The 22,408-nt window shown below is 43.9% G+C and overlaps 1 protein-coding gene across 8 annotated transcripts in view; it reads left to right on the forward strand.

Moving 5' to 3' along the window:
• utrn (utrophin) overlaps positions 1–22,408 on the forward strand; it is a 364,200-nt gene that overhangs the window by 289,521 nt on the left and 52,271 nt on the right. For all 8 annotated transcript variants that reach the window (XM_022677556.2, XM_022677560.2, XM_022677559.2 and 5 more), the window contains 5 exons: positions 23–224; positions 1,552–1,637; positions 4,152–4,309; positions 12,975–13,141; positions 16,399–16,510. In XM_022677556.2, coding sequence (XP_022533277.2) covers positions 23–224; positions 1,552–1,637; positions 4,152–4,309; positions 12,975–13,141; positions 16,399–16,510 — 725 coding nt within the window. The remainder of the gene's footprint in view (positions 1–22; positions 225–1,551; positions 1,638–4,151; positions 4,310–12,974; positions 13,142–16,398; positions 16,511–22,408) is intronic.

Raw genomic sequence — 22,408 nt, forward strand, 5'->3', positions numbered from 1 at the left:
TCTCTCTCTCTTTCTCTCTCAGTGGATCTGCTGGATCTGAACGTGGCTCAGTCGATGTTTCAGCAGCACAAGCTGAATAATAACTCCAGTCCGCTCTCAGTTCCTGAGGTTATTAACTGTCTGACGTCAGTGTATGATGATCTGGAGCAGGAGCATAAAGACCTGGTGAACGTTCCTCTCTGTGTGGACATGTGTCTCAACTGGCTCCTCAACGTCTACGACACGTACGACCAGCACACCTCTACCTGCTACATCTCAGCACCACAGCACAGTTACTTAGATAATAAATTATACATAGTGGCTATTAATTCATTCAGAACTTACAGTACAGTATATGCTATCATTTATAATTAATGCTAAGTGATGCATAGTGATACTGAATCAAATATTTAGCTACAGATTTAGTTTATTTTCTGTAGTCACAGCATGATTAAACATTAAAAAGTTAGAACTAAATCATTTGTAATAAACATTGAATAGTTTTTATTAATATTATATAATGTTCATTGGATAATATAGAGCATATACTGAGTATATTAAGGAAGATAATTATTAATAGTATGGTAGATTCTAAATAAATTACATTTCTTACTTAATTTATACTGAATAAATGTAATTATTTACTGTACAATTTACAGTAATTTAAATAAAATCATACTGAACAAATTACAGCAGATACTGAATAATTTAAAGTAATTACAGAATTTATTTATAGTATATACACTATACATATAAATATATATTATAATTCTGAATAATGTGTAATTCTTGGTAGTTACTTAGAAGTAAAGGTAATAAAAAAACAGCATTAAACTAATAAACGGTACCAGTCAAAAGTTTGGACACACCATACATTCATTGGTCTTTCATTGTTCTAAAATGTTCTGTTTTGTAGATTAATATTAAATTTATTCAAACTATGAAGAAAACATATGGAATTATTTGACACGCAAAAAAGTGTTAAACAAACCTGAATATGTTTTAGATTTTAGATTCTTCACAGTAGCACCTTTTCCTTAGATGACAGTTTTGCACATCTTGGCTGGACTTTCTCAGACAGCTTTATGAGACAGGGTCAGAATAGCTTTCAGTTAACAGCTGTGCTGAACTTTTCAAGAGTTCATTACTTGAATTTCTTGCCTCTTAATCAAGTGTTTAAGAGCATCAGTTGTAAAGTAGTGAAGAGGTAGTTACAGGTAAACAGCCCATATTAATCCATATTATCACAAGAACTACTCAACTAAAAAAAGGACAAATTACAGTGCGGTCGCAAAGAACGTAACAAAAAGTTATGATGAAACTGGCTCTCATCAGGACCGCCATTGGAAAGGAAGAGCAAGAGTTTCCTCTGTTGTACAGGATAAGGCTCCTCTGATAAGGTTTTAGTATTTTGGTTTGTTGAACAGTTTTTAAATTACTACATGATTCTTTATGTGTTCCTTCATAGTCTGAATGACTTCAGTAATAATTTACAGTTTAGGAAATGTAGGAAACATCGTAATTAAGTCCATGTGTTACACACTTCTCGTCTGTGTGTGTGTGTGTGTGTAGGGGTCGCAGTGGGAAGATCCGTGTGCTGTCCATGAAGATTGGGCTTCTCTCACTGTCTAAAGGACATCTGGAGGAGAAGTACAAATGTAAGAATCACCATATCTAACATCCTCACTGTCATAACTAGCATAACTATCATAACCATGATAATCATCATAACAATGATAAGGGCATAGAGGCGGGATTTAGCCAGTATTAGGCAATATACAACAGACAGTGCTTTGAATAAAGCTGTTGCAACCAATGGGGTGTCAACATTTGGAAGGTCGCCACCCACAGATGCGTGAGAATGGGAACATTCTCATGTTTTCAGCATCAGTTGAGGTGGAGTTACTGAAGCAGCAGAAATAGGTAGAATGTCTGGGTTGTGTTAGCATTGTGGTGTAATATTGGTTTTATTGGGGTGGGGCAGAATCAGGGCATCATTCTCTCTGTTCCTGTGTTTGTTTATTCTGGTCTTTTTTCATGTTTTTAGCTGATCGCTAAAAGTAAACACACATTTGATTAAAATTTAAATTAGATTAGATCTAATCTTCCTGGAGTGTGTGTAAGTGAGAGAGTGTGTGTGTGTGCGTTTTGAAATTCAGGAATGTGCAATCATCACAGCATCCATCTGAGGCACTCATATTGATGCCCAAGGCTCTAAACAATACACACACACACACACACACGCGCACACACACAGGGATCACATCTGGTGTCTGGATGATAAAGCATGATGTGAAATGTTGACTGCTTGCGTTTCTCATTGATCTGGACTTTGCCTTAGGCTTCAAATCCGATACACCCGCATCTGCCTGTGTGTGTGTGTGTGTGTGTGTGTGTAATGCTGACACTAAATATTTCTGCATTTTAAGCATTTGTCTCTGTAAAACACTTAAACGAGTGTTTAATTACTCTGTCCCTCTTTCTGCTGACCATTATTTGAGTGACAGATGGGGCTGTTTTTTTGTTTTGTTTTTACAATCCTTAAAAAAATACCATAAGCATTATTTTTAAATCTTTTTAAGTTTGTTTTTCTCCAATTGCCCTCGTTTTAGGACATATTGGCCACGCTTAAAAGTAATTGCTTGTAATATTTGTGTAATTGCACAATAACAACAATGTAATAACAATGTACTTACTGGTAGAATGGTAGAAAAAGAGAAGTAGGAAGGAGGTCCACAGTATCCTGTTCAAACATTACACTTTAAATAAAAATGTAAATGACTTTCTTTTTTGAGTAGTAGTAAGAGTAGTAGTGTGAGGCAGTAGTAGTAGTAGTAGTAGTAGTAGTGTGAGGCAGTAGTGAGAGTAGTAGTGTTAGGCAGTATTAATAGTAGTGTGAGGCAGTAGTAAGAGTAGTAGTGTTAGGCAGTAGTAATAAGAGTGTGAGGTAGTAGTAATAGTATTCGTGAGGCAGTAGTAGTAGTAGTGTGAGGAGGTAGTAGTAGAAGTGTGAGGCAGTAGTAATAAAAGTCGTGAGGCTGTAGTAGTAGTAGTAGTGTGACGTAGTAGTAGTGTGAGGTAGTAGTAATAGTAGTTGTGAGGCAGGAGTAGTAGTGTGAGGTAGTAGTAATAGTGTCAGACAGTAGTAATAATAGTGTGAGACTGTACTAATAGTTTGAGGCAGTATTAAAAGTAGTAATAGTAGTGTGAGGCAGTAGTAATAGTAGTGTCAGGCGGTAGTAATAGTGTGAGACAGTAGTAAAAAAGTATGAGTTGTGTGAGGCAGTAGTAATAGTGGTAGGAGGCAGTGGTAGGGAGGCAGTAGTAATAGTAGTAGGCAGGAAACATAGCGTGAGGCAGTAGTAATAGTATTGTAAGGCAGTATTAGTAGTGAGAGGCAGTAGTAATAATAGTATGAGTAGTGTGAGGCAGTAGCAATAGTAGTGAGGCAGAGGTAGTGAGGCAGTAGTAATAGTAGTAGGCAGGAAACATAGCGTGAGGCAGTAGTAATACTAGTGTGAGACAGTAGTAGGAGGTAATGGTAGTGTGAGGTTGTAGAAGACAGTAGTATGAGGCAGTAGTAATAGTAGTGTGAGACAAAGATAATGAGACAGTAGTAAAAGTAGTGTGAGACAGTAGTAATAATAGTATGAGTAGTGTGAGGCAGTAGCAATAGTAGTGTGAGGCAGTAGTAATAATAGTAGGCAGGAAACATAGCGTGAGACAGTAATAGTGAGTAGTAATAGTAGTGTGAGACAGTAGTAGGAGGTAATGGTAGTGTGAGGTTGTAGAAGACAGTAGTATGAGGCAGTAGTAAAAGTAGTGTGAGACAGTAGTAGTATGAAGCAATTGTAATGAGGCAGTAGTAATAGTAGTAGGTGGTAGTAACTGTTATATATGTACCCGTGCGTATTACAATGGTACAGCTTGTGTATTACATGTGCACATCTTGAAAGGTTATGCACTTGTTCATGTAAACACTATTGCCCTCTTTATGACACATTTATAACCACATAATACACAATGATAGTGTTACAGCTATTGAGATACTCGTTTTCTATTACATAAATCAAAATGACAGTGTAAACACATACATTTTAAGCAAAGTATTCACGTGTAATTACGTGTTAATAACTATCATTTTAATAATTTGTGTGTGTGTGTGTGTGTAGGTTTGTTTAATCAGGTTGCCTCTGTGGGGGAAACGTGTGATCAGAGGCAGTTGGGGCTGTTACTACATGATGCTATCCAGATCCCGCGGCAGCTTGGAGAAGTGGCAGCTTTCGGTGGCAGCAACATCGAGCCCAGCGTCAGAAGCTGTTTCCAACATGTATGTACCACACACACACACCCACTCATACATACACACACACACACACACACACACACACACAGACACATATATAGGAACCACAAACTGGACCAGTTCTATATATATATATATATATATATATATATATATATATATATATAATTGAATATTCTAGTACATATGCATGTGTCAAATTAGGTTTCCAATGAAAAAATGGATGGGCCCACGCTTGGCCCCATTATCTACAGAGTGTGAGTGTGTGTTGTGTCATTAACTAATGCGTGGATTGTGAATTTTGGCTGTCCTCAACTCACCCCAGTGTTACCTCCACCCCACTGTCATCAGGCTTCAGTCCTATCTGTTCTCACACACACACACACACACACACACACACAGCCTGTGGTCGTTTCTCATCAGCCAGTAATCCAGCTGCAGTGATTCATCCTCACACACGCACGCTCAGATGGAACGGTGAAAGAGAGTAAAAGAGAGAGAGGCGGGAGGTCCCAATATCCTGTTCAAATATCACACTTTTGTAAAACATTAAATAAAAATGTCATTGAATTGGTCCTTTTTTGAGGCAGTAGCAAGAATAGTGACTCGTTCCTTTTTTAAGGCAGTATTAGGAGTAGTGTGAGGCAGTTATAATAGTAGTGTGAGGCAGTTATAATAGTAGTGTGAGGCAGTATTGGTAGTAGTGTAATATAATTGTAGTGAGGTAATAATAATAGGATACAATGGTAGTGTAAGGTAAATGTAATAGTAGTCAAAGTAGTAGGAGGCTAACGTAGTGTTAAACACTAATAATAGTGTTTTGAGGCAGTAGTAATAGTAGTAGGAGGCAAACGTAGTGTGAGAGAGTAATAATAGTAGTGTGAGGCAGTAGTAATGTAGTAGGAGGCAGTGGTAATGTGAGGCAGTAGTAATAATAGAATTTTGAGGCAGTAGTAATAGTAGTAGGAGGCAGTGGTAGCATGAGGCAGTAGTAATAGTAGAATTTTGAGGCAGTAGTAATAGTAGTAGGAGGCAGTGGTAGCATGAGGCAGTAGTAATAGTAGAATTTTGAGGCAGTAGTAATAGTAGTAGGAGGCAGTGGTAATGTGAGGCAGTAGTAATAATAGAATTTTGAGGCAGTAGCAATAGTAGTAGGAGGCAGTGGTAGCATGAGGCAGTAGTAATAGTAGTAGGAGACAATGATAATGTGATGTAGTAGTAATAGTAGAATTTTGAGGCAGTAGTAATAGTAGTAAGAGATAATGATAATGTGATGTAGGAGATAATGATAATGTGATGTAGTAGTATTAGTAGAATTTTGAGGCAGTAGTAATAGTAGAAGGAGATGATAATGTGATGTAGGAGGTAGTGGTAGTATGAGAGTAATAATAGTAGTGTGAGGCATTAGTAATAGTAGAAGAGATGATAATGTGATGTAGGAGGTAGTGGTAGTATGAGAGTAATAATAGTAGTGTGAGGCAGTAGTAATAGTAGTAGGAGGCAGTGGTAGTGTGAGGCAGTAGTAATAGTAGTAGGAGATAATGATAATGTAATGTAGGAGGTAGTGATAGTGTGAGTAATAATAGTAGTGTGAGGCAGTAGTAATAGTAGTAGGAGGCAGTGGTAGCATGAGGCAGTAGTAATAGTAGAATTGTGAGGCAGTAGTAATATTAGTAGGAGATAATGATAATGTGATGTAGGAGGTAGTGGTAGTATGAGAGTAATAATAGTAGTGTGAGGCAGTAGTAATAGTAGTAGGAGGCAAATATAGTGTGAGAAAGTAATAATAGTAGTGTGAGGCAGTCGTAAAAGTAGTAGGCGATAATGATAAAGTGATGTAATAGTAGTAGAAGGCAGTGGTAGTGTGAGAGAGTAATAATAGTAGTGTGATAGTAGTGATATAAGTCAATGGTTATAGTAGTAGTGTAATGAGTCTGTAAAAAAGCAGTAATATGAAGCATTAATAATAATAGTAGTGCGAGTCAGTAATAGTGGTGGTAATATATGAAGCAGTAGTAATAGTGGTGGTATAAGTCAGTGGTATTAGTAGTAGTAGTGTAATAAGGCAGTGAAAAGCTGTAATATGAAGCATTAGTAATAGTAATGTGAGGCAGTAACAGTGGTGGCAATATATGAGGCAGTAATAATAGTAGTGATATTAGTAGTAGTAGTAGTAGTAGTAGTGTAATGAGGCAGTAAAAAAAGCAGTAGTATGAAGCATTAGTAATTATAGTAATGTAAGGGAGTATAGTAGTTGTATGATTGATCGGGCTCCAGTATGGATTGAGTAAGTGTTGAGTTGTGGGGGATTCTCTCTAAAAGATTTATATGGGTGTTTCCTCAGTCTTCTGACTCACTGACCCAGAGAAAGTGAGGCGAGACTTCAGGGAGAAAACTGAAGGCAGAAAGAGAGCGAGTGAGTGAGGGAAGGGAAATGGAGGGATAAATGAAAGAGGGGTAAACGGAGAGAAGGAGGAGTGAGAGGAGATTAGATGTGGGATTTAAGTTGGAGTTAATGCACCTCAGGGTGTGATTGGAGTGATCATGGAGAGAGAGAGAGAGGGTGAGTGTTCAGAAGGGAATGATGGAATGATGGAGCAGGGTGAGAGAGAGAGCGAGATGGAGTGATGGAGCAGGATTCAGGAGAAAGCTCTATGGATTCATGCTGTTGATTCCAAACTGGAAAAAGAAAAAGATAATTAAAAAGTATGATAGGGAGGCAGAGACTGGCTGCTGTGAGCTCATATATTGTTGCTGTTATTTTTATTATTATTATTATTATTATTATTATTATTATTATCAAAGGTAATGTGAGGCAGTAGTAATATTAGTAGCAGTAGAGTCAGTAGTAAATGTAGTAGAGCCAGGCAGTAGTAGTACAGAGAAGTGATAGCCATGCTATGTAGTCAGGAGTAATGATGAAAAATGTAAGACAGTAGTAGTAATAGCAGTATGCAGAGGCAGGAGTTATAGTGTTAGAGGTAATAGTAATAAGCAATAGTAAAGGCAGTGGTGTGAGGCAGTAGTTATAGTAATACTAGTACGAGGTAGTAGTAATAGAAGTTTTGAGGATCTGATAATAGTAAAATGAGGCAGGAGGCAATATACTTACAGGTAGTATGAGGCAGTAAGGAGTAGTATGGTGACAGCAGTAACAGTAGCAGAATAGGACATCAGTTTAAGTGGAAGTTTGATGCAGTAGTAACAGTAGTAGTATAAGGTAGTAGTTATTCAGTGAGGCAGTAGTAAAAATACTAGTAATATGAAGCAATAATTATAGTAGTGTTAGGAAATACCAAGAGTAAACATTTAAGGTAGTAATAATAGTAGCAGTGTGAGGCAGGAGTAATACTAGTGTATTGATGGTAGTAGTAATAGTAGAAGTTTAAGGCAGTAGTAATACTAGTATATTGATGGTAGTAGTAATAGTATATTGTATATATACACTAGTATATTGAGGGCAGTAATAGAGGTTAGAGGCAGTAATAATACAAGTATATTGAGGGCAGTAGTAATAGTAGAAGTTGGAGGCAGTAGTAATACTAGTATATTGAGGGCAGTGATAGAGGTTAGAGGCAGTAGTAATAGTAGTATATTGAGGGCAGTGATGGAGGTTAGAGGCAGTAGTAATACTGGTATATTGAGGGCAGTGATAGAGGTTTGAGGCAGTAGTAATACTGGTATATTGAGGGCAGTAATAGAGGTTTGAGGCAGTAGTAATTCTAGTATATTGAGGGCAGTGATAGAAGTTTGAGGCAGTAGTAATACTAGTATATTGAGGGCAGTAATAGAGGTTTGAGGCAGTAGTAATTCTAGTATATTGAGGGTAGTGATAGAAGTTTGAGGCAGTAGTAATTCTAGTATATTGAGGGCAGTGATTGAGGTTAGAGGCAGTAGTAATACTAGTATATTGAGGGCAGTGATAGAGGTTAGAGGCAGTAGTAATACTAGTATATTGAGGGCAGTGATAGAGGTTTGAGGCAGTAGTAATTCTAGTATATTGAGGGCAGTAATAGAGGTTAGAGGCAGTAGTAATACTGGTAAATTGAGGGTAGTGATAGAAGTTTAAGGCAGTAGTAATACTAGTATAATGAGGGCAGTAGTAATAGTAGAAGTTAGAGGCAGTAGTAATACTAGTATATTGAGGGCAGTGATAGAGGTTAGAGGCAGTAGTAATAGTAGTATATTGAGGGTAGTGATAGAGGTTAGAGGCAGTAGTAATACTGGTATATTGAAGGCAGTGATAGAGGTTAGAGGCAGTAGTAATAGTAGTATATTGAGGGCAGTGATAGAGGTTAGAGGCAGTAGTAATACTGGTATATTGAGGGCAGTGATAGAGGTTAGAGGCAGTAGTAATAGTAGTATATTGAATGCAGTGATAGAGGTTTGAGGCAGTAGTAATACTGGTATATTGAGGGCAGTGATAGAGGTTTGAGGCAGGAGTAATACTAATATATTGAGGGCAGTGATAGAAGTTTAAGGCAGTAGCAATAGTAGTATATTGAGGGCAGTGATAGAGGTTAGAGGCAGTAGTAATAGTAGTATATTGATGGTAGTAGTAATAGTAGAAGTGTGTGGCAAGAGTGATAGTAGTATATTGGGGACAGTGATAGAAGTTTGAGGCAGTATTAATACTAGTATATTGAGGGCAGTAATAGAGGTTAGAGGCAGTAATAATACAAGTATATTGAGGGCAGTAGTAATAGTAGAAGTTGGAGGCAGTAGTAATACTAGTATATTGAGGGCAGTGATAGAGGTTAGAGGCAGTAGTAATAGTAGTATATTGAGGGCAGTGATGGAGGTTAGAGGCAGTAGTAATACTGGTATATTGAGGGCAGTAATAGAGGTTTGAGGCAGTAGTAATTCTAGTATATTGAGGGCAGTGATAGAAGTTTGAGGCAGTAGTAATACTAGTATATTGAGGGCAGTAATAGAGGTTTGAGGCAGTAGTAATTCTAGTATATTGAGGGTAGTGATAGAAGTTTGAGGCAGTAGTAATACTGGTATATTGAGGGCAGTAATAGAGGTTTGAGGCAGTAGTAATTCTAGTATATTGAGGGCAGTGATAGAGGTTAGAGGCAGTAGTAATAGTAGTATATTGAGGGCAGTGATGGAGGTTAGAGGCAGTAGTAATACTGGTATATTGAGGGCAGTAATAGAGGTTTGAGGCAGTAGTAATACTAGTATATTGAGGGCAGTGATAGAGGTTAGAGGCAGTAGTAATAGTAGTATATTGAGGGCAGTGATGGAGGTTAGAGGCAGTAGTAATACTGGTATATTGAGGGCAGTGATAGAGGTTTGAGGCAGTAGTAATACTGGTATATTGAGGGCAGTAATAGAGGTTTGAGGCAGTAGTAATTCTAGTATATTGAGGGCAGTGATAGAAGTTTGAGGCAGTAGTAATACTAGTATATTGAGGGCAGTAATAGAGGTTTGAGGCAGTAGTAATTCTAGTATATTGAGGGTAGTGATAGAAGTTTGAGGCAGTAGTAATACTGGTATATTGAGGGCAGTAATAGAGGTTTGAGGCAGTAGTAATTCTAGTATATTGAGGGCAGTGATAGAAGTTTGAGGCAGTAGTAATACTAGTATATTGAGGGCAGTAATAGAGGTTTGAGGCAGTAGTAATTCTAGTATATTGAGGGCAGTGATTGAGGTTAGAGGCAGTAGTAATACTAGTATATTGAGGGCAGTGATAGAGGTTAGAGGCAGTAGTAATACTAGTATATTGAGGGCAGTGATAGAGGTTAGAGGCAGTAGTAATACTAGTATATTGAGGGCAGTGATAGAGGTTTGAGGCAGTAGTAATTCTAGTATATTGAGGGCAGTAATAGAGGTTAGAGGCAGTAGTAATACTGGTAAATTGAGGGTAGTGATAGAAGTTTAAGGCAGTAGTAATACTAGTATATTGAGGGCAGTAATAGAGATTTGAGGCAGTATTAATACTTGTATATTGAGGGCAGTAGTAATAGTAGAAGTTTGAGGCAGTAGTAATAGTAGTATATTGAGGGCAGTGATAATAGAAGTTTAAGGCAAGAGTAATACTAGTATATTGAGAGCAGCAATAGAGGTTAGAGGCAGTAGTAATACTACTATATTGAGGGCAGTGATAGAAGTTTAAGGCAGTAGCAATAGTAGTATATTGATGGTAGTAGTAATAGTAGAAGTGTGTGGCAAGAGTGATAGTAGTATATTGGGGACAATGATAGAAGTTTGAGGCAGTATTAATACTAGTATATTGAGGGCAGTAATAGAGGTTAGAGGCAGTAGTAATACAAGTATATTGAGGGCAGTAGTAATAGTAGAAGTTGGAGGCAGTAGTAATACTAGTATATTGAGGGCAGTGATAGAGGTTTGAGGCAGTAGTAATACTAGTATATTGAGGGCAGTGGTAGAGGTTTGAGGCAGTAGTAATTCTAGTATATTGAGGGCAGTAATAGAGGTTAGAGGCAGTAGTAATACTAGTATATTGAGGGTAGTGATAGAAGTTTAAGGCAGTAGTAATACTAGTGTATTGATGGTAGTAGTAATAGTGGAAGTTGGAGGCAGTAGTAATACTAGTATATTGATGGTAGTAGTAATAGTAGAGGTTTGAGGCAGTAGTAATACTAGTATATTGAGGGTAGTGATAGAGGTTTGAGGCAGTAGTAATACTGGTATATTGAGGGCAGTGATAGAGGTTTGAGGCAGTAGTAATACTGGTATATTGAGGGCAGTGATAGAGGTTTGAGGCAGTAGTAATAGTATAGTTTTGAAGGAATAGTAATAGTATAATGAGGAAGTAGTAATGGTAGTATATTGAGGACAGTAGTAGTAAAATGAGGCAGTAGTATCGTGAGGCAGGAATAAATGATTTTTCTTCCTCTGTTTGTATTTTATGTTTGAGGTTGGATGAGTAGATCTGATTTGTTTGTTTGTTTGTCATTTCTTTTGTTGAACTAAATAAACAGCACAGTTGAATAAGTCAGATCTGTTGTGAAGCTTTGCTTTGCTCAGTGACTCGTTCTGCCTCATGATAGCTGAGAGCAACGATTGGGAGTCATGTTAGAGTTGCTGCCTGTCTGTTACCTGCCTCTAAACGTTAGAGAGCGACGTGTCTGGATCAAAGTGAATAAGTGACGTAAACTGCCTCTAGCTCCTGTCTCTCCTCCCTTCCTCCCACTCTGTCTCTTACTCTCTCTCTCTCTCTCTCTCTCAAATGTTATATTGCAATAAGTATTTTTTTTTACCATGAATTGCAAATTACAGCTTTTGCCAAAGTAATGAAAAAGTGCATAATGTTAAAAATAATAGGAATAAAAAACATGTATTTACATACAATACATACAAATGTCACTTCTCTAACAACAATACAGAAGAGAATGCCTTCTTTATTTATTCATTTAGTTATGTACAGTCTCTCTCTCTCTCTCTCTCTCTCTCTCTCTCTCTCTCTCGGTCCCTCTCTTTCACTCAATCCATCTTTCTTCTCATTTTTCTGTTGTATTTCCTCCTCTTTCCTCATGCCTAAGTGGCTGAGTGGCCGCAGGGGGCTGGTTGACATTTTATCCTGCTGACCTCACAGTGGACAAGACTCCACACTGGAGGTCAGCAAGATGCAGCCAGGAGACACACACACACACACACACATATATATATATACACACACACACACACACACACACGTATTCCCCCATTGCTCCCCCTAATGCCAGCTGACATTTAGTCACGTCCCGTCACACTGAACAATGACCTCACTGCCGGAGATTGTTGCTATCTGTTACAGATGGAGTTTCCATGCCAACAGGCCTGAAGTTATTGATGTTCCTCAGTGCTGATGTTCTGTGGGTTTGTTTTTGTTGTATGGATGTTTTGTCCATTAACTCAGCTTCTCATATTAAAGCCGTTACTCAGCGAGCTTCTCGGAAAGCCGGACGCTCTGCGCCGCTGTCTTTATTACAGACACTTGCGCTGATGAAGAAAAAACATTGCGCCTCATTCACTCCATCTCCAATATGATGCCCAGAGCATTCAGGCATATCAAATATTAACAACATGATGTGTTTATATGTCTCTGTGAGTGTCACTGTATAAAACGTACCCAAAGAAATGTGATTTTAATGTCAGAATCATGAGTATGTTTTGGGTTGTTTTGTTATTTAGTTAATGTATTTTATTATTTTTATTCAATTCAGATATTTCACCCACATGGAAATAAATGAAGCATAAAAGTTTTGCTTTTTTGATAATACAAATACACTAATAAAACAGAACCATCAGTTTAACAATTAGGCAACACTGAAGCAGTGGCCTGAGACACCATAGCATCCATCATAGCAACCACCTGAACCACTCGAGGAACAATCAGAGTGAAATACCAGAGAAACGCCATAGAAACATCTTTACAACAACTTGAAATGTACTTAGTGCAACCTTCAAAACCCTAACCTAACCAATTCCTTAATAATTATGTAACAACACCACAGCAACCACCTAGAAGACAATAGCAACATATACTACTACAATAGGAACCTGAGTTCCCTTTACAATTACTCAGCCATACCATAATCTTCACAGTCACAAAGATTACTTCTGGATTACTTAAGAAAAGAGTTTAGCAACAACCAGTCAGGTTCTGACCGTAGACTTAATGCTTTTGCTTTGGCTGATTGGTTGCTTGGTCTTACAGTCTCCTCCTCTCTCTCCTCAGGTGACCAATAAGGTGGAGCTCGGGCCAGGGCAGTTTGTTGATTGGATGAGGCTAGAGCCGCAGTCCATGGTTTGGCTCCCGGTGCTGCACAGAGTGGCGGCGGCAGAGACGGCCAAGCACCAGGCCAAGTGCAACATCTGCAAAGAGTGCCCCATCGTAGGCTTCAGGTACACACACACACACACACACACACACACACACACACACTCTCTCCTGCACTTTCTATCTATCTCTTGTTTCATTTCTCACTTTTTCCTCTATGTCTTGCCCTCTGTTGTCCCTCCCATCTCTCTTACATTCTTTTTTTTCTCTGTATCTCCCTCTCTTTCTCTTTATCTCTCTTTCTCTTTATCTCTCTCTTTCTCTTTGTTTCCCATTTTCTCTCTCTCTCTCTCTCTCTCTCTCACATTCTCCCTTTCTTTCACACATTTTATTTTTCTCTTTATGTATTTATCCTGCATTGTTCAATCTGCCTCTCTTTTCACACTTTTACACTGTTTTTCTTTTTATCGTCCTCTTTTTCTGTCTCTCTCCTGCTTTCTCTCTCTCTCTGTTTTTCTCGTTCTCATTTTTCTCACTTTTTCCTGCTGACTTGCCCTCTTTTGGCCATTTCTCTGTCTCTTTCTTCCTCTCTCTCTGTCTCTGCAATTTTCTCTCTCTCTCTCTCTCTCTCTCTCTCTCTCCTGCACTTTCTTCTTTTCTCTTGTTTCATTTCTCACTTTTTCTCTCTGTCTTGCCCTCTGTTGTCCTTCCCGTCTCTCTTGCATTCTTTTTTACTTTTTCTCTCTGTATCTCCCTCTTTCTCTTTATCTCTCTTTCTCCGTTTCCCATTTTCTCTCTCTCTCTTTCTCTCTCTCTCTCTTTCTCATTCTCCCTTCCTTTCACACATTTTCTTTTTCTCTTTATGTATTTGTCTTGCATTGTTCAATCTGACTCTCTCTTTCAAACTCTTTTACACTGTTTTTCTTTTTATCATCTGTCTCTTTCCTGCTTTCTCTCTCTGTTTTTCTCGTTCTCATTTTTTTTTTCTTCATTTTTTCTTTTTTCTGTTGACTTGCCACCTTTTGGCCATTTCTGTCTGTCTTTCCTCCTCTCTCTCTTTCTGTCACTTTCTCTTTCTCTCTCTCTCTCTCTCCTGCACTTTCTCTCTTTCTCTTGTTTCATTTCTCACTTTTTCTCTCTGTCTTGCCCTCTGTTGTCCCTCCTGTCTCTCTTGCATTTTTTTTTTACTTTTTCTCTCTGGATCTCCTTCTCTTTCTCTTTATCTCTCTCTTTCTCTTTGTTTCCCATTCTCTCTCTCTCTCTCTCTCTCTCTCTCTCTCTCTCTCTCACATTCTTCCTCTCTTTCACACTCTTTTACACTGTTTTTCTTTTTATCATCCTCTTTTTCTGTCTCTCTCCTGCTTTCTCTCTCTCTGTTTTTCTCATTCTCATTTTTTTTCACCTTTTCCTTTTTCCTGCTGACTTGCCCTCTTTTGGCCATTTCTCTGTCTCTTTCTTCCTCTCTCTCTGTCTCTGAAATTCTCTCTCTCTTTCTCTCTCTCTCTCTCTCTCTCTCTCTCTCTCCTGCACTTACTCCTTTTCTCTTTCATTTCTTACTTTTTCTCTGTCTTCTCTTCTGTTGTCCCTCCTGTCTCTCTTGCATTCTTTTTTACTTTTTCTCACTGTATCTCCCTCTTTCTCTTTATTGTTCTCTTTTTCTTTGTTTTCCATGCTCTCCCTCTCTCTCTCACTCTCTCTCTCTCTCTCTCTCTCTCTCTCTCTCTCTCTTTCTGTGATCTCCACTGAGATGCAGCATTTATCTAAATGTCAGCATATGATCCACAGCTCTAAATACACTAAACATGAGAGAGAGAGGGAGCAAGAGAGGGATAGGGAGAGGTAGAGAGAGAGAGAGAGAGAGAGAGAGAGGGAGGCGGGGGATGTGAGTGGAGGTATGTAATTGTGTTTAGTGTCAGTAGGACACACACCGAGTGCTTCTGTTTAAAGGATGGGTTAAACACTGTCCTCAGAGTCATCAACACTGACTGATGTCCTGTCTTTACTGAGGAAATGTGTGTGGCTGGTATATATCCAGTACTGAGAGGAGACACACACACACACACACACCTCTTCAACCCCAGCACAACCAAAGCCTTCCTGGCATGGTGACTACACTGACACTGACCACACTGTTTTGTGTGTGTGTGATAGTGAGAGAGAGAGAGAGAGAGAGAGAGACAGAGAGAGAGAGAGAGAGAGAGAGAGAGAGAGAGAGAGAGGAGGAAGAGCTGGGGATGGGTTCAGGTGGCAGCTGACAGAGCTGATGTCCTCTCTGGACTGACAGTGATGGATAGTATAGAGAGAGAGGGGAGTTTGTGAAAGGGAAAAGTGTGTGAGGAAGACACGCAGGTGTCTGAGGTTATGTACAGTTTATATTTATCATAATATTATGACCATCTCTGTGTTTCAGCTTCACAGAGCATTTTATTCTATAATTATAGACTGTAGTTCTGTATCTGTTTCTCTGCAGACTTTATTATTATTATCCTCCTTTCACCCTGTTCTTCAATACTCAGGACCCCACAGGATACACCACCAGAGATTAGCTGTTACACATGGTGGGGTGGTGTGTTGGTGTGTGTTGTGCTTGTATGAGTGGATCAGATACAGCAGTGCTGCTGGAGGTCTTAAACCGTGTTTTCACTCACTGTTCATTCCTACCTATAGCTGCTCCATTATGAAAAAGAGACAAAAAGCTTATCTGTTGCTGTATAGCTGTATGTCTTGGTCATCCTCTAGTCCTTTATCAGTGCCTATACAGGATGCTGTTGGCTGGATATTTGTGCCTAGTGGACTATTCTTAGTCCAGCATTGACACACTGTTTAAAAACTCCAGCAGCACTGCTGTGTCTGATCCACTCATACCAGCACAACACACACTAACACCTCATACACCACCACCAGCACCATACCAGTGCTGACAATGACCCACCACCCAAATAATACCTGCTCTGTGGTGCTCCTCTGTAGAACAGGGTGGTAAATAGGCTTGTAAAACCTCATCTGTGCATTTGTCACCTTAACCAATGTTATGAAAACACTATTTATACATGAAACATCAACCTAGACGTTCAGCTGATGCATTCTCTGGGATCTTAAATATGTTAGACGTTCTGTAAAGTTGCCGTCTCTGACGTGTGTGTGAGGGTGTGTATGTGTGTTTTTGTGCTTTTAGACTGACACAGTGCCGAACGTAAAGAGGTGTGTGTGTGTGTGTGTGTGTGCTGTCAGTGTGACATACTCTCAGCTCAACTCATTAGTTCAGTGGGAGTGGGAGAGAGAAGTCGTAATGGCCCTGTCAGTCTCACTGCGGGAGAGCCGTATACACAATGAACTTTCTCTCACTCATTCTCTCTCTCTCTGTCTCTCTCTCTCTCTGCAGGTATCGTAGTCTGAAGCACTTTAACTATGACGTGTGCCAGAGTTGTTTTTTCTCCGGCCGTACAGCAAAAGGCCACAAGCTCAACTACCCCATGGTGGAGTACTGCACCCCGGTGAGTCTCTCTTAAACTCTCTCTTAAACTCTCTTTCTCTCTAGTACCTACAGATCCTTAAATCTTATATCCTTAAAAGGTCTTTTATCAGTTTATATAAAAATAAAAAATCCTTAATTTGACTTAAAATTCTATTGAATCCACCTTGCAATGGTTAAAAATGCCACAGGCATTAAATCCCATTCTGGTCTTGTTTTTGTGAAGTGCATTTTGCAGTTTCCAAATTTAATATGAAATATGGAAGAGTTATTTATGATCTGTAGGCATGAAGAAACTATAGGCATAGGCATTTTGTCTGAGTTAATTTTTGTGTGTAAAAAAATAATTATTAATTTGTTGGAATATTCAGCAAACGCAAGTATTATAAACTCAGTATTTACAATATTGCTTTTGGCCAATTTATTAACATGAATTATTTTTTATTTGTTTTATTTTATTTTTTTATTTTTTTTGAGTGGGTTAAAGTCTTAAATTCCTACATTTAATTTCTTCATGCATGCAGATACCCTCTCTCTCACACACACACACACACACACACACACACACACACTCAGGGCTGGCTCAGCTCCTTCACAACCCATATGGCTGCCTCTTTCAACTGCCAAGGCACCCACTCTGCAATTTACAGTCATTTACATTGTGTAACGGTGTGCGACAAATGAGAGCCATGGGCCTCCTCTATCAGCGGCAGAGCGTCTGACATCACATCCAGCTGAAAGATCCGGAAACGCTCCGTACTGCAGCTTTCAGCACAGAGCAGTGCTACGACTGAGAAACTGCAGTTAACAGGAGCTCTGAGAGTCACGCTCTGACAGACTAATAAAGAAAGTTTAGAGTGAAGAGTGGAATTTTAAGAGGTAGAGCAGCACAGTAGATCGTTTCAGAATAGTCAGTACTGAGCTGTTGGCTTAATCTCAGTAGTAGAAAGACAAAATAAATTCTGTGAAAATACAGAACTTTCAATCCAAAATAAGTAGTAATTTGGTGAGTTCATTCAATGAGCATTTACTGGGAAACTCTTACATTTACTCTGCCTCGCTCTACTCTACTCTGCCTCGCTCTACTCCAGTCTGCTTCACTGTACCTCACTTTACTTTGTCTCTACCTCACTCTATATCACCCTACTGTGGTCCTCTTTGTTCTACCTCACCCTTCCTCAATCTACATCACTGCCTTGCTGTACCTCACTTTACCTCACTCTGCCTCGCTCTGCCTTGCTGTACCTCACTTTACCTTTATCTGTCTTACTGTGTTTCGCTGTACCTCACTGTCCCTTGTTGTGCCTCACTCTGTCACGAAGGAGGGAGGGATGGACGTAAGTGCAATATATATTTATTTAAACATACAAGATAAAATAAAACAATAAACAAAACGCGGGTAACGCAAAAACAAGGCTAGGAAGATATAAACTAGAAACACAGACTAAGAAACTAAGACAAGGAAACATACGGGTAGCAAGGATACATACTGGATACTGGACACAAAGGATACTGGATACAAGATACAAAAGACAAAATACAAAAGACTCGACACTGAACATTCAAACAGACGGGCTTAAATACATGAGGAGAGTGAGAAACACCTGGGCTAGGATGACGAGGGGGCGGGGTTACAGACAAGACACAGGTGAGAACACTAATAGCTAGGGCTGGGCTGGGGCGGAGTTAGGGTGGAGACAGGTACAAAAACAACAACACAAGCACATGGCTGGAAAACATGACAGGTAAACAGAGGGGCAGGAGCACAAGAGACAAAATAAGGGAGAAACAGAAGACAGACATGGGCTAAGGTGTAACATTACCCCCCCTCAACGGCGCCACTACCAGAGGCGCCGAGAGAGAGGGAACAGGGACTGGACAAAAGACTGGACAGGGGGCAGAGACTGAACAAACGACCTAACAGGAGACGGAGACTGGACAGGGAACGGAGACTGGGACTTGACAGGGGGCTCAGACTGAACAAACGACCTAACAGGGGACTGAGACTGGACAGGGGACAGAACAGGAGACGGAGACTGGACAGGGAACGGAGACTGGGACTGGACAGGGGGCTCAGACTGAACAAACGACTGGACTGGGGACTGAGACTGGACAGGGGACAAGGACTTGACAAAAGACTGTACAGGGGGCTTAGACGGGACAGAGGGTTGGACACTAGACAGGAATGGAGACTGGACAGGGGGTTGAAACACAGACTGGACAGTGGCCGGGAACTGGGACTGGATAAGACTGGGCAGGGAAACTGGGACAATTACATGGACAGGGACGGACACAAACACAGTGACAGGGACGGGAACAGGAAAACCACCGGGGACAGGAATGGGAACAAACACAGACACCGGGACCAGGACAGGGAGAGACACGGGAACAAACATTGGTGGGTGCCCAGGACTGGCGAAAGTCTGTACGGAAGTCCAAGGAGCCAGCCTGGGCACAGTTCTGGGGGCAAAGACAGGGGGCCTTGGGGCAGGCCTGGGGGTATACAAAGTTCTGGGAGTGGGCACAGGGTCAGAGGCGGCCGGAGCCGCGGGCACAGGGTCAGAGGCGGCCGGAGCCGCGGGCACAGGGTCAGAGGCGGCCGGAGCCGCGGGCACAGGGTCAGAGGCGGCCGGAGCCGCGGGCACAGGGTCAGAGGCGGCCGGAGCCGCGGGCACAGGGTCAGAGGCGGCCGGAGCCGCGGGCACAGGGTCAGAGGCGGCCGGAGCCGCGGGCACAGGGTCAGAGGCGGCCGGAGCCGCGGGCACAGGGTCAGAGGCGGCCGGAGCCGCGGGCACAGGGTCAGAGGCGGCCGGAGCCGCGGGCACAGGGTCAGAGGCGGCCGGAGCCGCGGGCACAGGGTCAGAGGCGGCCGGAGCCGCGGGCACAGGGTCAGAGGCGGCCGGAGCCGCGGGCACAGGGTCAGAGGCGGCCGGAGCCGCGGGCACAGGGTCAGAGGCGGCCGGAGCCGCGGGCACAGGGTCAGAGGCGGCCGGAGCCGCGGGCACAGGGTCAGAGGCGGCCGGAGCCGCGGGCACAGGGTCAGAGGCGGCCGGAGCCGCGGGCACAGGGTCAGAGGCGGCCGGAGCCGCGGGCACAGGGTCAGAGGCGGCCGGAGCCGCGGGCACAGGGTCTGGAGCAGTGGGTACCACGTGGGCGGCAGGCACTGCTGGTGCTGGAGCAGCGGGAGCTGCTGGAGCTGGAGCTGAGGCTGGAGCAGCGGGAGCTGCTGGCGCTGGAGCTGAGGCTGGAGCAGCGGGAGCTGCTGGCGCTGGAGCTGAGGCTGGAGCAGCGGGAGCTGCTGGCGCTGGAGCTGAGGCTGGAGCAGCGGGAGCTGCTGGCGCTGGAGCTGAGGCTGGAGCAGCGGGAGCTGCTGGCGCTGGAGCTGAGGCTGGAGCAGCGGGAGCTGCTGGCGCTGGAGCTGAGGCTGGAGCAGCGGGAGCTGCTGGCGCTGGAGCTGAGGCTGGAGCAGCGGGAGCTGCTGGCGCTGGAGCTGAGGCTGGAGCAGCGGGAGCTGCTGGCGCTGGAGCTGAGGCTGGAGCAGCGGGAGCTGCTGGCGCTGGAGCTGAGGCTGGAGCAGCGGGAGCTGCTGGCGCTGGAGCTGAGGCTGGAGCAGCGGGAGCTGCTGGCGCTGGAGCTGAGGCTGGAGCAGCGGGAGCTGCTGGCGCTGGAGCTGAGGCTGGAGCAGCGGGAGCTGCTGGCGCTGGAGCTGAGGCTGGAGCAGCGGGAGCTGCTGGCGCTGGAGCTGTGGCAGCAGGTGCTGGCGCTGGAGCTGTGGCAGCAGGTGCTGGAGCTGGAGCTGTGGCAGCAGGTGCTGGAGCTGGAGCTGTGGCAGCAGGTGCTGGAGCTGGAGCTGTGGCAGCAGGTGCTGGAGCTGGAGCTGTGGCAGCAGGTGCTGGAGCTGGAGCTGTGGCAGCAGGTGCTGGAGCTGGAGCTGTGGCAGCAGGTGCTGGAGCTGGAGCTGTGGCAGCAGGTGCTGGAGCTGGAGCTGTGGCAGCAGGTGCTGGAGCTGGAGCTGTGGCAGCAGGTGCTGGAGCTGGAGCTGTGGCAGCAGGTGCTGGAGCTGGAGCTGTGGCAGCAGGTGCTGGAGCTGGAGCTGTGGCAGCAGGTGCTGGAGCTGGAGCTGTGGCAGCAGGTGCTGGAGCTGGAGCTGTGGCAGCAGGTGCTGGAGCTGTGGCAGCAGGTGCTGGAGCTGTGGCAGCAGGTGCTGGAGCTGTGGCAGCAGGTGCGGCTGGTGCTTGAGCAGGCGCGGCGGCTGGTGCTTGAGCAGGCGCGGCGGGTGCGGCTTGAGCAGGCGCGGCGGGTGCGGCTTGAGCAGGCGCGGCGGGTGCGGCTTGAGCAGGCGCGGCGGGTGCGGCTTGAGCAGGCGCGGCGGGTGCGGCTTGAGCAGGCGCGGCGGGTGCGGCTTGAGCAGGCGCGGCGGGTGCGGCTTGAGCAGGCGCGGCGGGTCTAGGAGCTCGTGACCTGGGAGTAGGCACAGGAGCAGAGGCTGGACCCCCAGGCACAAGAACTGGGGTAACAGCAGGCACAGAGTCAGAGGCGGCCGGGGCCGCGGGAACTGGGTCAGAGGCGGCCGGGGCCGCGGGAACTGGGTCAGAGACGGCCGGGGTCGCGGGAACTGGGTCAGAGGCGGCCGGGGCCGCGGGAACTGGGTCAGAGGCGGCCGGGGCCGCGGGCACAGAGTCAAAGGCGGCCGGAGCCGCAGGCAGCGCTGATTCAGAGGCGGCGGGAGCCGCGGGCAGCGCTGATCCAGAGGCGGTGGGTCCTGCTGGCGAAGAAGCCGCTTCAGCGGGAGCTGAGAGTGCGGCTGCCGCCAAGATCCGGACAGGAGCCGCAGACTCAGCAGTGGGCGTGGCTGAAAACACCGGACCGGAGCTTGCTTCCGGAGCAGAAGTCGAAAACCCGGAATCCAGCCGGGCTGTACAGCTGGGATCCGGCCGAGCTTGAGAGCTGGGAGTCGGCCGGGCTTGAGAGCTGGAAGGCGGCCGGGCTTGAGAGCTGGAAGGCGGCCGGGCTTGAGAGCGCGGTGGAGTTAGCAGGCTAGCTAGCTTAGCTGGAGCTGGGCTGACGAGCTCCAAGCCAAGGAGAGGCGCCGGGAGCGGTTCATCTCCCCGAATTTGCTCGGCGAGGAACCGCAGATATTCGAGGTCCGCCTTCCTCGTAGCCTGCCACCTTGCTACGTCCATATTTTAGGTCGAGTCTTATGTCACGAAGGAGGGAGGGATGGACGTAAGTGCAATATATATTTATTTAAACATACAAGATAAAATAAAACAATAAACAAAACGCGGGTAACGCAAAAACAAGGCTAGGAAGATATAAACTAGAAACACAGACTAAGAAACTAAGACAAGGAAACATACGGGTAGCAAGGATACATACTGGATACTGGACACAAAGGATACTGGATACAAGATACAAAAGACAAAATACAAAAGACTCGACACTGAACATTCAAACAGACGGGCTTAAATACATGAGGAGAGTGAGAAACACCTGGGCTAGGATGACGAGGGGGCGGGGTTACAGACAAGACACAGGTGAGAACACTAATAGCTAGGGCTGGGCTGGGGCGGAGTTAGGGTGGAGACAGGTACAAAAACAACAACACAAGCACATGGCTGGAAAACATGACAGGTAAACAGAGGGGCAGGAGCACAAGAGACAAAATAAGGGAGAAACAGAAGACAGACATGGGCTAAGGTGTAACACACTCTGCCTTGAAAAATCCAATTTTTCCTTGCTCTCTCACTCTGCCTCGCTCTACGTCTCTGTATCTTGCCTCACTCTGCCTCGCTCGACCTCACTCTCCCTCGCTTCACTCTGCCTCGCTCTACGTCTCTGTATCTTGCCTCACTCTGCCTCGCTCGACCTCACTCTCCCTCGCTTCACTCTGCCTCGCTCTACGTCTCTGTACCTTGCC

The sequence above is a fragment of the Astyanax mexicanus genome, chromosome 13 (genome assembly GCF_023375975.1).
Source record: "Astyanax mexicanus isolate ESR-SI-001 chromosome 13, AstMex3_surface, whole genome shotgun sequence".
Taxonomy (NCBI): domain Eukaryota; kingdom Metazoa; phylum Chordata; class Actinopteri; order Characiformes; family Acestrorhamphidae; genus Astyanax; species Astyanax mexicanus.